The 17,483-nt window shown below is 37.0% G+C and overlaps 1 protein-coding gene across 4 annotated transcripts in view; it reads right to left on the bottom strand.

Moving 5' to 3' along the window:
* Nucleotides 1–17,483, bottom strand: part of TCIRG1 (T cell immune regulator 1, ATPase H+ transporting V0 subunit a3) — a 165,708-nt gene that overhangs the window by 6,747 nt on the left and 141,478 nt on the right. For all 4 annotated transcript variants that reach the window (XM_053692360.1, XM_053692357.1, XM_053692358.1 and 1 more), the window contains exons 7-9: nucleotides 16,098–16,180; nucleotides 1,435–1,528; nucleotides 192–398 (exon numbers count right to left, since the gene is read on the bottom strand). In XM_053692360.1, coding sequence (XP_053548335.1) covers nucleotides 192–398; nucleotides 1,435–1,528; nucleotides 16,098–16,180 — 384 coding nt within the window. The remainder of the gene's footprint in view (nucleotides 1–191; nucleotides 399–1,434; nucleotides 1,529–16,097; nucleotides 16,181–17,483) is intronic.

Raw genomic sequence — 17,483 nt, 5'->3', positions numbered from 1 at the left:
GTTTGACAAGTCTGGTTTGGCGGTACAGAGGTAAGTTTGAATATCTTATTATACTGAATATCTTATTTCTCCGATATATCTCTGTACAACTCCTACTTTAAATCTTTAATGTGATTTTAGCTTTATCTGAAACATAAAAAATGCCATATTTCCAACGTCAAATATTTATATCACTGAGGTTCTCCACCTACCGATGCTCGAGCCAGTGCCCCTTGTAGAATGGGTAAGTCAGCCACAGGACACCAAACTTCCCCAATCAGACAACGTTCACGGACACTGCATAGATTTAGAATGAGATAAATGTGTTTCATCTTTCTCACTTTAATTTTCCAGGGATGCAGCACTTCAGCAGTTCGAACAAGCACCTGAGACAAGTAACCTTCTGTTTGAGACAGCACCTGTGAGAGACAAGAAACATAACGTCCTCTTAACATTCATGAATTCATAAAGGGTGCATCTTCACCTCAAATATTTAAATAAAAAAATATTATTGCCTTTAATGGACGATACAAATGTATGGTATTTTTTTAAAGGAAGGATTGATATATATTGTACTTGTGTGATGCTTAATAAAGCTTATTCAGTCTCTTAGTTTTGTACAGTTTTCTATATTAATGAAGCTGCAAAGTTCTTTGCCATCTTGGATAACATCATCAGAGTCATGTTTAGGACATCATGCACCACTGGCATGGAGATTAATATACTGTGGATATGGTCATCATGTTATTGAGGTTTCACTATTTAAAGGTATCAGGGGTGTTGAGAACACGCAACTTGTAGAATGGAGAGGAACCTGAAATGTCTAATATGACCCACTATGATTATTGGCTCACAATAAATGATGAGCAAAGTATTTTTATGTTAATTCCAGAAGAAGACTATTGAGCAAAATTGCTATTGTTCTTTACAGCATAAGAAAATTAATACAAGTTTATATCAGCAATTACAACATTTATTATATAATTCAATGGATAAAGACCTTGTTAAAAAGGTGCAAAGCCATTTTATGTAAGAGTGGCACATTTTTATTACAGTGGTACGTTACCAGACACATTCCTCTCTCTGTGATATACGTATGGATCTACTATAGGTGTATTATTTAGGTATATAGGAGAATGATACAGTAAACCCCAGTACCAAATATTGTTAAGATCAGAGCAACCCAAGTATTTTTTGTGATATTGCTACTTAACATATGCCATATGTATAAACAAACAGTATTTAAGATATTCAGAATTGGTTGCATCTATTATTTGAATAACATTGTTTAAAAAAAAAAAAAAAGCACATGATAGTCTTACAATCATTTTAAACACATTTATTAAATAGATTACATTGAATTGTTTGTTTTCTAACATACACACTTCTATTTCAACAATTTTTTTATTTTGTTGTATGTAAATATAACGCATTCTTGGTTTGTGGATCCCTCACCTTCTGTATGTCTTGGATCTTAATCAGAAGCTCTCTAAGAGTATCCAGACGAGAAGATTCATCTTCGGCGTATGGATACATGTGACAGTGAAAACTAAAAGATAAAAAAAAAAAAAAACTGGTAACAGTACACTTACATGGAGCCCTGTTGGTAACTTTAGAGTGTAGTCGAGAAATGATCAAGTCGCCCATACTGAAGAGATATATATATATATATATATATATATATATATATATATATATATATATATACACACATACATACACATACATACATACACACAGTATATATATATATATATATATATATATATATATATATATATATATATATATATATATATATATATATGTATGTGATATAAAAAGTCTACAAACCCCTGTTAAAGGTTTCTTTGATGTAAAAAAATTAGACAAAGCTAAATCATTTCAGAACTTTGTCCACCTTTAATGTGACCTATAAACTGTACAACTCAATTGAAAAACAAACTGAAATGTTTTAGGTAGAGGGAAGAAAAAATATAAAAATAAAATAATATGGTTGCATAAGTGTGCACACCCTTAAACTAATACTTTGTTGACGCACCTTTTGATTTTATTACAGCACTCAGTCTTTTTGGGTAGGAGTCTATCAGCATGGCACATTTTGACTTGGCAAGATTTGCCCACTCTTCTTTGCAAAAACACTACAAATATGTCAGATTGCGAGGGCATCTCCTGTGCACAGCCCTCTTCAGATCACCCCACAGATTTTCAAATCGGATTCAGGTCTGGGCTCTGGCTGGGCCATTCCAAAACTTTAATCTTCTTCAGGTGAAGCCATTCCTTTGTTGATTTGGATGTATGCTTTGGGTCGTTGTCATGCTGAAAGATGAAGTTCCTCTTAATTTTCAGCTTTCTAGCAGAAGCCTGAAGGTTTTGTGCCAATATTGACTGGTATTTGGAACTGTTCATAAATCCCTCTAGTTTAACTAAGGCCCAAGATCCAGCTGAAGAAAAACAGCCCCACCATGCTTCACTGTGGGTATGGTGTTATTTTGGTGATGTGCAGTGTTGTTCTTGTGCCAAACATATCTTTTGGAATTATGGCCAAAAAGTTCAACCTTGGTTTCATCAGACCATAACACCTTTTCCCACATGCTTTTGGGAGATTTCAGATGTGTTTTTGCAAAATGTAGCCTGGCTTGGATGTTTATCTTGGTAAGAAAAGGCTTTTGTCTTGCCACTCTACCCCATAGCCCAGACATATGAAGAATAGGGGAGATTGTTGTCACATGTACCACACAGCCAGTACTTGCCAGATATTCCTGCAGCTCCTTTAATGTTGCTGCAGGCCTCTTGGTAGCCTCCCAGACCAGTTTTCTTCTCATCTTTTCATCAATTTTGGAGGGACGTCCAGTTCTTGGTAATGTCACTGTTGTGCCATATTTTCTCCACTTAATGATGACTGTCTTCACTGTGTTCCATTGTATATCTAATGCCTTGGAAATTCTTTTGTACCCTTCTCCTGACTGATACATTTTATCAATGAGATCCCTCTGATGCTTTGGAAGCTCTCTGTGGACCATGGCTTTTGCTGTGGGATGTGACTAAGAAAATTTCAGGAAAGACCAACTAGAGCAGTTGAACTTTATTTGGCGTTATGGCAGGTGTATGCTGACTCCTATTTAACATGATTTTGAATGCGATTGCTTAATTCTGAACACAGCTACATCCCCAGTTATAAGAGGGTGTGCACATTTATGCAACCACATTATTTTAGTTTTTTTTGTTTTCTTGCCTCCACCTAAAAGATTTCAGTTTGTTTTTCAATTGAGTTGTACAGTTTATAGGTCACATTAAAAGGTGGAAAAAGTTCTGAAATTATTTATCTTTGTCTCATTCCAATTACTAGTGGGATATTCAACTCCAGGCCAGCAAGAGGAGGCAAAGAGCACCCCAGCAAAGATGTTAAGTGTAACTTCCCTTATCCATAATCCCCAGTCATTGAGCTGAAGGAAAATGGAAAAAGAAGAAACACAAGGGTATAGAGGTGCCTGAGGTTTACGCAAAAAAACTGCTGAATTATATTTTAAAAAGAGGGTGGGGTCGTGGACTCTCCATGCCAGGAAAGAAAGAAATTCATCAGGTAAGCATACATTTTGTTTTCTTTTCTATGGCATGGAGAGTCCACAACATCATTCCAATTACTAGTGGGAACCAATACCCAAGCTAGAGTAAACGGAATGAACAGGGAGGGAGAACAAGGCAGGAGGGCCTAAACAGAAGGCACCACCAATTGAAGAACCTTTCTCCCAAAAGAGGCCTCAGCCAAGGCAAAAGTATCAAATTTGGAAAATGTATGCAGAGAGGACCAAGTTGCAGCCTTGCAAATCTGTTCCACAGAAGCTTGATTTTTGAAAGCCCAAGAAGAGGAGACAGCCCTAGTGGAATGAGCTGTAATTCTCTCAGGAGGCTGCTGTCCAGCAGTCTCAGAAGCAAAACGAATCATACTTCTTAACCAGAGGGAACGAGTAGTAGAAGTGGCCTTCTGACCCTTATGCTTTTCAGAGAAAAACAACAAACAGGGCAGAAGATTGCCGAAAATCTTTACTAGCGTGCACAACATCCAAGTTATGCAAAAGACATTCCTTATGAGAAGGATTAAGACAAAAAGAAGAAACAACAATTTCCTGATTAAGGTTTCGATTCGACACAACCTTAGGGAGAAAACACAATTTAGTACCGAGGACTGCCTTATCGGCATGAAAAATAAGGTACAGGGAATCACACTGCAGAGCTGAAAGCTCAGAAACTCTGCGAGCAGAAAAAATAGCAAGGAAAAACGAAAACTTCCAAGATAACAATTCTATATCAACAACATGCATTGGCTCAAACGGAGCCTGCTGCAAAACTTTAAGAACTAGAATAAGGCACCAGGGAGGAGCAACAGGTTTAAAACACAGGCCCGATTCTGACCAGGGCCTGAACAAAAGCTTCAACATCTGGTAAATCTTCCAGACGTTTGAGTAAAAGGATAGACAGTGCAGAAATCTGACCTTTCAGAGTACTGACTTACAAACCTTTCTACAGGCCATCCTGAAGAAAAGATAAAATTTGGGGAATCCTCACCAGACTCCAGGAAAAACCTTTAGCTTCACACCAATTTTTTTTTACTTAAGCTATATCTTATGGTAAATCCTGCGAGTAACTGGTTTACGAGCCTGAAGCATAGTATCAATGACCGCTTCCGAAATACCACGTCTAGACAGTACTAGGCGTTTAATCTCCAAGTAGTCAGCTTCAGAGAATCTAAATTTGGATTAGAGGGTCCTTCCTCAGAAGAAAATTCCAAGGTGGAAGGGATGACATCTTCACCAGATCCGCAAACCAGATCCTGCGAGGCCAGGCAGGAACTATTAGAATCACAGACGCTCTCTCCTGCTTGATACAAGCAATGACTCGTGGAAGGAGAGCAAACAGAAGAAACAGGTATGCTAGTCCAAAATCCCAAGGAACCGCCAGAGCATCTATAAGGGTGGCCTGAGGATCTCTTGACCTTCAACCGTACTTTGGAAGCTTGGCGTTTTGACGAGACGCCATCAGATCTAATGCTGGAACCCCCCCTCCACCTGAGGTGGAGAGCCCGCTCCCCGGGATGAAAAAAGTCTGTCTGCTCAGAAAATGCGCCTCCCAATTGTCCACTCCTGGAATGTGGATGGCAGATAAGAGACAATCGTGAGCTTCTGCCTACTGCAGAATACGAGTCACCTCCTTCATGGCCAAGGAACTCCGAGTTCCTCCCTGGTGGTTGATGTAAGCTACCAAGGTGATGTTGTCCAAATGAAATCTGACAAACCGGACTAAAGATAATTGAGGCCAAGCTGTCAAGGCATTGAAGATTGCTCTCAACTCCAAGATGTTTATGGGAAGAGAAGACTCTTCCCGAGACTACAGGCCCTGAGCTTTTTGAGAACCCCAAACAGCTCCCCAGCCTGACAGGCTGGCGTCCATAGTCACAATCACCCAGGAAGGTCTCAGGAAGCAAGTACCCCGAGACGGATGAAATCCACCACGAGATAGTATATTTTTTGGGGGTCCAGATTGATCCTCTAGGATAAATCTGAATGGTCTGCATTCCATTGAATGAGCATGCAAAGTTGCAGCGGACGCAGATGGAACCGAGCAAAAGGAATGATGACCATGGAAGCCACCATAGGACCAATCACCTCCATGCATTGAGCCACTGTTGGACAAAAAGCAGACTGGAGAGAGAAAGACAAGAAGCAAGAAACTTGGATTCTGACGTCCGTCAGGAAAATCTTCATGAACAGGGAATCTATGATTGTCCCTAGGAAACACACTCTTGTAGTTTAAAAACTAGAGAACTCTTTTCTAGATTGACTTTCCACCCGTGGGAACGTAGAAAAGACAACAACATCCCTGTATGAGATTTTGCTAGTTGAAAAGATGAACTGACCTTCCTGAATCAATGGAAGAATGGAACGAATAGTTTCCATCTTGAAGGACGAAACCTTGAGGAACTTGTTGAGACACTTTAGATCTAGGATGGGACGGAAAGTTCCCTCCTTTTTTGGAACCACAAATAGGTTTGAATAGAATCCTATACCTTGTTCCTCTAGAGGGACTGGTACAATAACTCCCAGGGAGGATAGGTCCTTTCCGCAATTTAAGAAGGCCTCCCTCTTTACCTGGTTTGAGGATAGTCTTGACAGGAGAAATCTGCCCCTTGGAGGGCAAGGCTTGAATCCTATTTTGTAACCCTGTGATACTATGTCCACATGGATCTGGGACATTGCGTATCCTGAGTGGGTCAAAAAAGAACTGCACCACTTAAAAGTGCGCATAAAAAAGTAAACGGCTTAAAAAGGAAAACCGTTACCCTCAATACAGTATGTCTGTAAAAGCCCAGTAAGCAGCTGATAAAGTAAAACCTTTATTCATAGCTTATGTGTATTATAATCTGTCATAGCTGCCAAAGCCTATTTGAAACAAATAAAGGAAAATCCTTTGTCCCCTTAGCCAAGTAAACTCTCTTAAAGGGAAACTGAACCCAAATGTTTTCTTTCGTGATTCAGAGTATGCAATTTTAAGCAACTTTCTAATTTATTCCTATAATCAAATTTTCTTAATTCTCTTGGTATCTTTATTTGAAAAGCAAGAATGTAAGTTTAGATGCCTGCCCATTTTTGATGAACAACCTGTGTTGTTCTTGCTGATTGGTGGATAAATTCACAACCAATAAACAAGTGTTGTCCAGTGGTCTGAACCAAAGATTGCTGTCTCCTTAGCTTAGATGCCTTCTTTTTCAAATAAAGATAGCAAGAGAACAAAGACAAATTGATAATAGGAGTTAATTAGAAAGTTGCTTAAAATTGAATGATCTATCTGAATCACGAAAGAAAAAAATTTGGGTTCAGTGTCCCTTCAAGTCTCTTACTGTGTAAAAATTTTTGTTTAACAAATAAAGATGTATCCTTAATTAATACCTAGAAGGCAAAGGCACTTACCTTAGATCTAGCTGCAGGAAAGATAGCCGCTACTTAGGTGTGACAGGTACTCCACTCCCTGTCATCGACCTGTAGTAAAAGAAAGAACAGAGTAACCAACTCTGGCTTTCTATAAAAGGGATAACAAAGTGTTAAAAGTAATGCAAAGACCTTGCAGCATTTTAAAGGGACAGTCAACCCAAAATGGCTTCTAAATCATACCTATAGAGTTTAAAACAATTAATATTTTTAAATGTAGACCAATTTTCAACAATATTGCGTTAGCATGTAAAAAGACTTACTATGTTCGTTTCTGTTGTTCAAAAATGTCCGCCAGCCCCCTCCCCTATTGTGTCACAAGTCTTTGCTCACCTTCACTTTTCTATTCTACACGCTCACGGCGTTTGTACATGCGCAATGCACCGATTTTCGTCATGGGTGTACTTTTAAAACCAGAACAGAACGTAACCGCTCAGTACACAGCGGTTTCATATGTGAGACGTACGTTTGTTCTTAGCTTGATCAGGACTCGGTCATACTCTGTACTGAGTGGTTACTTTCTGTTCCGGTTTTAAAAGTATGCCCTTTACGAAAATCAGCGCATTGCGCATGTGCAAGTGCCAGCAGCATGTAGAATAGAAAAGTGAAGGCGAGCAAAGTCTTGTGATGCAATAGGGGAGGGACAGGCGGACATTTTTGAACAACAGAAATGAACATAGTAAGTCTTCTTACATGCTAATGCAATATTGTTAAAAATTGGCCTACATTTAAAAATATTAATCGTTTTAAACTCTATAGGTATAATTTAGAAGCCATTTTTGGTTGACTGTCCCTTTAACTGCTAAAAGCCACTACTACTCTTACTCAAGAGATTGACGTGGACACAGCTAGACCCCAATCCTTGCTTGCAGGGAAAAGTACACATAAAAGGATTAAATATCTTCAGACACCATCTTCGCACATCCTCCATTGACAGAGGCAAAGAGAATGACTGGGGATTATGGGTAAGGGAAGTTACACTTAAAGGGCCACTAAACCCAAAATCTTTCTTTCATGATTCAGATAGAGAATAGAAATTTAAAACAACATTACAATTTACTTCCATTATTTATTTTGCTTCATTTTTTAAATATCCTTAGTTGAAGAAAAAGCGATGCACATGGTGAGCCAATCACACAATGCTTCTATGTTCAGCAACCAATCAGCAGCTAGTGAGCATATCTAGATATGCTTTTCATCAAAGAATATCAAGAGAATAAAACAAATTAGATAATATAAGTAAATTAGAAAGATGTTTAAAATTGCATTCTCTTTCTAAATCATAAAAAAAAAAAATGTGGGTGGCATGTCCCTTTAACAGCTTTGCTGGGGTGCACTTTGCCTCCTCCTGCTGGCCAGGAGTTGAATATCCCACTAGTAACTGGAAAGACGTTGTGAACTCTCCATCCCATAGGAAAGAAATATCTATTAGACATTCAAATATTACACATGCTTAGCATACCAGTGGAGGCACAGAGCTTTTATAGTTATCCCAATAAAACATCATATCATAACATAGATCCAGTTTTCCCAATTTGTAATTGTGAAATCTTTCTGACAATAATAATATGTCCACTTATATTCTACATTCTTGCATACTTAGAATTGTGGGGGGATTTACAGAATTTGGGGATTAATTGCCTAGCTACATTTATTACAATGTGAAACAGATTTCTTCTAATTTTACAGCGTTTTTCAGGTGGTTGATTGAATAAGAACATTTCTGCAATTGATTGAACACCTATGCCTATTATCTTACATGTGTGATTAAACACTTGATCCCAGAAAGCACGCCGTACATCACAGCTCCACCAAATATGTTGCATATCTCTTTTACATTGTACACACTTGTTTTTACATAATTAGAAATAGTGAAATGCAAAGTCTTAAGCATTTTTGAGTAGACAGACCTTGTCTTTTGAAACAGATTCAGTACAGGACTGAACAAGCAATGTACATGGATAGCACTCAACAATTAGAAAAGCTTGTGTCAATATTAGATACTGGATAGAAAGGATCCATGCAAGAACATTCTGTCTGCATAGAGACGTTTAAAACTTAACTTTTATTTCAAAATAAAAACCAATTGAAATGATACACACAATTAAAAACACTGTAACATAAAGGGCCCCCCAAGTTTGGAGAATAAGGTACTGCTCCAGGTAGCAGTGGAATAAGAGAGTATAGGTACTCGGTACAATATAGTAACCTCTTAACAGTATAAACAATATAACCTGCCCACTGGGAGTGTGTGTCTATTAACAATATTCAAATCACACAGTGCCCAGATACTAGAGCAAGGTCTATGTCTAAGTGATTGTTATTACAGATCTCCAACCTGTCTAAGTAAGATCCTATTAGTAGAGTGGCACCTCTAAAGGGGTATAATAGTAGGGTACAATGGCTACACCCAGAAGGCGATGAATTTAATATTATTAGAGTCAATATATCTGGTGCCTTATAAATTGGGTTAGTATATATTAATATATAGACCCTGGATAGAGGAGGTACAGTAAAGATAAGATCAATCCCTTACCCTCGTAAACGGAAGTAAGAATATAACTTGTAACTTGTAGCTGTAATCTATGACAGTCACCACTAAAAGGTAGTCGTATTATTCTATAGGTGCAATACCATAGATAATTAAGTAGGTATACTGTAGTTTAGGACGACAAACTACCCTCTCCCAATTAGTTAGGGGGGATAATTAGTAGTCAAGATTTTTCTTATAGTAAAAATTTGTCCAAGGTAATTAACTGTACATATGCTTACTTAGGGGTAATGGTATAACACTGTGGGTATTACACCGGAGACAGTTGAGTAGGTATATTATTAATATTTATATGCCCGTTTTTTCTATAGTGAATAGGCGATTTGAAAAACAATATATTTTATTTCAACTTAGCAACAATCAGGTGTGTTTGGTGTGACTGTATTTATTTAGAAAGTACAGATCCGACTCCCAATTGGTTTTGGGGGGGATCATTAATATTCAGGAGACCCAGCTATATTTGCACGTGTGCAGTTTAACTTCTATCAGGTGTTAACCATAAACACAATATCTATATATATATTTTTTGAGAGAAGAATGCAGTGTCAAGTAGATCAATTTAACAGTCTGCCACAGTTGTCATGTGACTTTATGAATCAGTGTAATTAAACACCGCCAAGTTCTCCCCACTTTAAAGTGCTTCCACTGAGTATCTTTCTCTTAAATATCTATGATTGTATCGTTCAAAGATAGTAATTAATTATTTAGATACTAGCCAGTGTAAGAGCGTGAAGGTTACACCTTAAGTAAGCGCATAAAGTTTCTACTGGTACTCCCAAGGGGGTAATATTTGCGAGATTGTTACCAAATAAGATAAAAGATAATATTACCTATTATACCGTCCTGTCATTGACAGGAAATATTACAAAATAACAAATACCAAGGGTACCGGAGCAGCACTAAATTATGTTTTGAAGGACTACCTAATAGTAACAAGTCAAATTAAGTTTAAGGAACTATAGGTAGACCCGCGAGGGCCGTTACAGCAATTTAAAACACACAACCGGAGAGGGACCTAAGCGTCCCTACTCCCCCTAACATGTTTTGCAAAAGAGCTTTATCAAAGGTGGGGCGGCCGGCTCTAATGCAGACATTTATAGGCTGAAGTATTCGTTACGTCATGGTACTCCCTCAGTGGTGATAGGAGAAGTGAATAGTACTACCACATTGGTTCTGCTGGGGGGCGCGGCTGACCAATCGAATGATCAGTACAATGACGTGTAAGGACGTTTCCATGAAAACGGAGGTAAACAGTAACACTGAAGAAAACACACACAGACTGATAATCGGGTAAATCCCTGGATCAAACATTCAAGCTGATCGAATGTACGCTCGGTATAGCAAAAAGAAGTATTTGCAATCATAGTTGAGCCGATCAGTTCACTGTTCTCATATCGATCTGGGGATAAGATATTCATAGGGAACTTACGGATTTATCATAGGATACATTATAAAAACCGGCACGACGTTATTGGTCACAGATACACATATGATGTATGTTGTTATAAAAAGAACCAATAACAGGGGTGATACTAATCAGTGATTGAATTAAAGGTTATCTTGAAGTGGTCCTCCGTTCATATGCATTCATATCGTAAGGCACTTTATAAGAACGGGCAAGCTGTTATTGGTCGCAGATGCAAGTGAAATGTATGCTCTTATAACAATAAAAATAACAATATCAACAACAGAGGTGATTATAATCAGTGGCAAGGTCAAAGGATATCGTGGGATCATCCTCCGTTCCCATACATAATATGAGTACCCATCCAGCTGTATAAGACACTAATAAAAAAGGGGGGGAGGGGAGGAAGGAAAAATAAAGAAATATATGAATAACAGTGGGAAATACTAGATTTATATCAAGCATGTTTTTATTTTTATTTTAGTAGTGTGCACCTCAGACCCCGATGACAATATAAACTAGAAGGGATTTCTAAAAAGGTGATGGTGAGAGGCAACAGTTTGCCTTTGTGAAGTGAGGATGTGATCATGTGAAAAAACATTTAAATTGAGCTGTGAAATACTAAGATGGGGGGAGTGTGGGAAAAAAAGTGTGAACACCAAAGGACTGTGATACGTAATAAGGGGGTTTTTATGGTCCCTAAATGTTAAAAACATAATGGTGCAAATTTTGATTAAAAATTATAAATCAAAAATTATGTATACGGGGGTAATAATCAGATGTGGTGAAATGTGAACATTAATAATGAAATAAATATAAGTTCCACATAGTGATGATGTGTAAATGGAATGTATTTTTTACATAATCTCAATGGGGTGTGAAAATAACCAAAGGATGAATAAGAGTGAAAATAGTGAAAAACACCTTCTTGGGTTGTGGAGTATAATTACATCACATAGACTGTGCTTTAGACACAGGTAAGAATAAATATGCAAATACAAATGAAAATACTTGGTGTTATGATGAAAAAATAAACCTCTATTTGGGGAGGGAGGAACGAGGGTGAATAAATGTGGAGTTTGAAAGTCTGGAAAGGGGTAGCCAAGGCAGAGAACCCCTTTAATTTAGAATATCCTCAGGTTTATGCCAAATAATGGTACTAGATTTGTTCATAAGGAATTTTGATATTATAAGAAGCAAGCATAGTTATTCTGTTCGTTGAGTCCCTTTGGGTCAACACAATCAAGCAAGTAGATCCACCTACATTCTGATCTTAACAAAGCTTGCTCCAAGTTGCCCCCCCGAATGCCAAGGGAAACTTTTTCCATTCCCTGGCATTTCAGTCTTGAAGGATTAGATTGATGGTATTGCAAAAAATGTAGAGCCACAGAAGTCAAGGGCTTATCCTCTTCCAGGTCTTTACCTGCATTTTTAATGTTTCGAATATGTTCTTGCAGTCTACGATGTAACTTGCGGCTCGTCATGCCAACATATATCTTCGGACAGGGGCAATGTAAAGCGTATATGACACTTTGAGTAGAGCAACTGATGTAATGTTTTATACGATGTGTTCGTCCGAATCTATCATGGATGCTGTCACTTTTTATGATGTGTTTGCAGCTAGAACATGAGCCACAGGGAAAAGAACCAGGGACAATGGCTGTCTTAGTTTTCTTCACTTGGAAGTGACTTGTAGATACAAGGTCCTTAATATTTTTACTTCTTCTGTATCCAACTTTAACAGAGTCCCCAATATTTGGTTTCAGATCTTGGTCTAGTTGGAGAATGGACCAGTGTTTATTGATAATTCTGGTTATTAGGTGCACAGATGGGTTGTAGGTTAGTATTAATCTGGTCTGGGCATCTTGGTCTTTTTTGGTCTTTTTTCTGAGTAAATCTGACCGTTCCATTTTGAGCGCCCTGGTCCTTGCTTTTTTAATCCCGCGTTTGCTGTATCCTCGGTCGATTAATCTCTTCTCCAGATCTTTAGCTTGTGATTTGAATAAATCCAGATCACTACAGTTTCGTCTGATCCGGAGAAATTCCCCAATGGGTAGTGATTTGGTGGTTCCGGGTGCATGGGCACTAGTTTTGTGCAACAAACTATTGGTGGCAGTCGGTTTACGGTATAGATCTGTATGGATTTTACCATCTTCATCCTTAAAGATGGTCAAATCTAAAAATTCAATTTTAGATTGACTCAAATTGTAAGTTAATTTGATATTCAAAGAATTATCATTAAGTGAATATATCCAGATCCTCTCGAGTTATTGATTATGGTTCCCCCTACTATGTGGGACTGATTATAATTATTAGGGCAACAATTCCAGTAGTGCCATCGTCATCCCTTTTCTCCTTGTATGACAAGACCTTGTCTTTTATATACCCCCTATCTTACTGTACTGTAGACTTATTATTTAAAAAAAAAAAAATCACTTGGACTAACAGTAGCTCTGCTTCAACCACTTAGTAAAGTTAACTACGGCTACAATAATACCTGATTTGTATTTCCCTCTCAGACAGTGTATTCACAGAGTCCTAAGCATTTCCAGGAAACTGCCCCTTCTCAATACTACAATGCTTATTACCTCTCCCGCTATAATAAAGGTCTTCTTACTCAAGTATTATTATATGAAGGCTCATACACACATATGTATCATTATATGAAGGCTCATACACACATATTAGTCTGCCTGTGATTTACATTTAGCTTGTTTATAGTCATGTTTGATGATAATAAATGTATCCTTCTTTCTATAAATAAGCACTGGATGGTAGAGAAATGTGCAGGATGGGAAGTTGGCCCTGTTCTTCTTAGGTAATGTGCATGACTATATACAAAAAACGTTCAAAAATGTATTCTCTTCAAGGGCCTGATGATAAAAGATTCTCTGCTTGGAGAGAAATTGTAGTGACTTTAATAGGGCTGAACTCACTGAATGCTAAAAGAAAGAGGATGGAACCCTCCATCACTGTGAGATCTCTATCAAGATTCTAGCAATATAGCACTGCATGATATGAGAGTTTTGTTACACTTATACTTTGTGATTTGTATTTTATACTACTTTACACTTCAGATTGGGACATTTCAGTATTATTAGAGATTTAAGCTTTGCACTAATTTATATTTTAATACATTTAGATTTGGCACTGATTTTACACATCCTGATTATGTTTTGAAAGTTTATTTGTTACTTTAAAAGGGATAGGAAACCCAAACATTTTCTTTTGTGATTCAGAAAAAGTTTCCAATTTTTCCAATTGACTTCTATTATCAAATTTGCTTTGTTCCCATAATATTCTGTGTTGAATAGATACCTTGGCAGGTGTCTAGAGCACAACATGGCAGGGAATAGTGCTGCCATCTAGTGCTCTTGCACATGGATAACATTCTTGCAAAACTGCTGCCATATAGTGCTCCAGAAATGGACTGTCTCCTAAACATACATCTCTGCTTTTCAACAAAAGACACAAAGAGAATGAAGAAAAATTGATAATAGAAGTAATTTAGAAAGGTGTTTATATTGCATGCTCTATCAATCATGAAAAAAAATATTTTGCGTTTCATATCCCTTTAACAAATTAGAATAATACTTTGTATATTTCTGTGTATGTTTTACAATTTACCTTGCATTTTGTATTTTCTTTATTGTAAAATAAAACAGGGCTTCAGAAAGTGGGAGGGACAGGGGAGTTCCTTGGGTTGAATGGGGGAATTCCCACTTATTTAACTGACAGAAAAGTAATATATAATAAATTATAGACAAAAGTAAATTAAATTGTAGTGAAAACATTTCAGTTTAATTTGTATTTGCTGCAAACTGAGGCTTTATATCATCCCTGTGTGTTCTCCTGTTAACTTCTCTCTCGCCTGTGAAATTCTGTATCCAAAAGAGTCATTTCATTCTATGGAAGGTTTCTTATCTCTCTGGGACTTCCAGGTTCCACCTTTTATAGAATTCAGCACCTGTGAAGTCTACACTATGATTTATTTCCAAACTTTGCTTACTGGGCCCACAGAAGAAATACAAAGTGCAATGTAATTTGTAAAAGATACACATAAAGATACAAAGTATGAGCCTAATTTGTTAAAGTTACACAGGAACTGTGAAAGCATAGTCTGGCTTTTTAGAATTTCACTAGGGATCTTGCAGTGCAGGAGGATCATTTTAGCTCATTGTGTCTGAGTCGAGAGTTTAATTTGACCAGGCCCCAAGTATGAAGGAAATTTTCAAAAGTATTAAAGGGACAGTCAAGCCCAAAAAAAACTTTAATGATTTAAATAGGGCATGTAATTTTAAACAACTTCCCAATTTACTTTTATAATTAATTTTGCTTTGTTCTTTTGGTATTCTTAGTTGAAAGCTAAACCTAGGAGGTTAATATGCTAATTTCTTAGACCTTGAAGACTGCCTCTAATCTGAATGCATTTTGACCACTAGAGGGCATTAGTTCATGTGTCTCATATAGATAACATTGAGCTCATGCACGTGAAGTGACCTAGAACTGAGCACTGATTGGCTAAAATGCAAGTCTGTCAAAAGAACTGAAATAAGGGGGCAGTCTGCAGAAGCTTAGATACAAGGTAATTACAGAGGTAAAACATGTATTATAACTGTGTTGGTTATGCAACACTGGGGAATGGGTAATAAAGGGATTATCTTTCTTTTTAAACAACAAACATTCTTTAAATCAAATATACTGATTGAAGTTGATGTATAAATTATTTAAAGTACTTGAGAAATGATCCATTAGAGGTTTGATAAAGCTCAGCCAGACAGGGGACCCATAAGAATCTTATTTTACTGCTATTTCTAACCTGCACACTTATGCAATGGTTTTGACTACTTGCATAGTTATGGTGTATATATATATATATATATATACACACACACACACATACACACCAGGTTTGAAATTTCATGTGCAAAAAGTCAGTTAGAAAACATCTCATTGATAAATTTAAATAGCTATGTACAAAAGACATATACATCATATTACAATGAGCCGAGTTTTAAGTGTTACAGTTGGTATATCACAACATAGGTTTTGGTGTATTTATTTATAACATGTTTTGCATCCCAGTTTGTTTAATGCTTTATAACACTATTTATGGCTTGTTTATTCAGATTAAAAATAATAATAATATTTTATTATTGTGCCCTTAATACATACTCACCAGTTAGCAATCTTTTTGATCTTCTCTCCAATTCTTTCTCCCCAATAGGAAATGAGAAAGATAATTTGAGTGACACTTTCACCCTGTGAATAATAAAATGAAATACAAATTTAATCCAAGTTGATAACATTATCACGATTAATGTAGAATAAATATGAAGAAACACTTTAGAGATAAAAATAAAAAAACATAAGGGCTATATGTCAGGAGCAATTCCAACACACTTGATTTCTACTACACTTGTATGTTATTCATATGGGAATGCTGGCCGGAAGCAAATCTCTCTAGATCTGGCAATGACTATTTAAAGCCTATTTATATACATGTTTGTTATATACCTCTCCAAGGGCCTAATATTCAAAAACCTCCCCACTCAGGCGAGATATTCTAAAAAGCCTCGTCGGTACGGTGAGGCCCTTAAAGTGTTCTTTATGTAAACCAGAAACTCCTACATTACAATACAAGGTCTAAAAAAATCCATTTTTTTTTTACATGATTTCTCTCAATGCGGGGAAGGTTTTAAATATCAGTTGTCATCTTCCCAAGCAAGCTATGGGAGGAAACTAAGGCTTGTTTAACTTTTTGCTGTGAGAGCTTCAACCTTAAAAGATATTTAGTGCAATACGTTTGAATACAACGGCAGCATGAGAGCTAATCTTTATCATAACTAATACCTGTTTGTTTAGTATAAGTTGTTATACAATGTGCAGGGGGCAGCTACATCATTGCTTGTTAAAAGAATATGATATTTACAGTTCCTCAAAACTAAAGCTATATGATGATAAATTGGTTTGCAAGAAGCCTACTAGATGGATTTGTAAGCACCGATTGATTAAAACTGTCCGCACATTAAACTGGAACACCTGAACAGGGATTTTGACACAGACAAACAAACAAATTGGAGTAACCTGAAAGAACGGTAAGCAGAGTTGCTTCTAAGCAGCATAGCAGACTAAAACCTGAACACATAATTGAAGCAGAGGCAGGTGGTCACGTTGAGATGAGACTGTGCTGAAATATCTTCCACAGTGTTTGCCACCTGACCTGTGTGTGATGACTGATCTACCTACCTACCCGAGTATGTTTCCTTAACAGTTAAGGCAATACTTAGCTTTGAGTGACTAATTGCTGCTTATGTAAAATCATTGCTTCCTTTTAGTAGAAGTTGTAAATAAAAAGTGATTTTATTTCCCAGTATTCCAGTGTCCACTTTTTTCAGTGCTAATAGGTATCTGGTGCTCTTCCTGGTGCAAACACAACACCTTCTAAATTTATTATTATTTTGATAAAGAAAGGGATCTTTAACCATGTTTTTCCTCATACAGTAAAAATAAATATTAAAGTGTTAAAAAAGTAGTGCGTGCCAAGAGAATCAGATGCCTTGTT

The sequence above is a fragment of the Bombina bombina genome, chromosome 9 (assembly GCF_027579735.1).
Source record: "Bombina bombina isolate aBomBom1 chromosome 9, aBomBom1.pri, whole genome shotgun sequence".
Classification (NCBI taxonomy): domain Eukaryota; kingdom Metazoa; phylum Chordata; class Amphibia; order Anura; family Bombinatoridae; genus Bombina; species Bombina bombina.
This window is presented reverse-complemented; position numbering and strand designations above follow the sequence as displayed.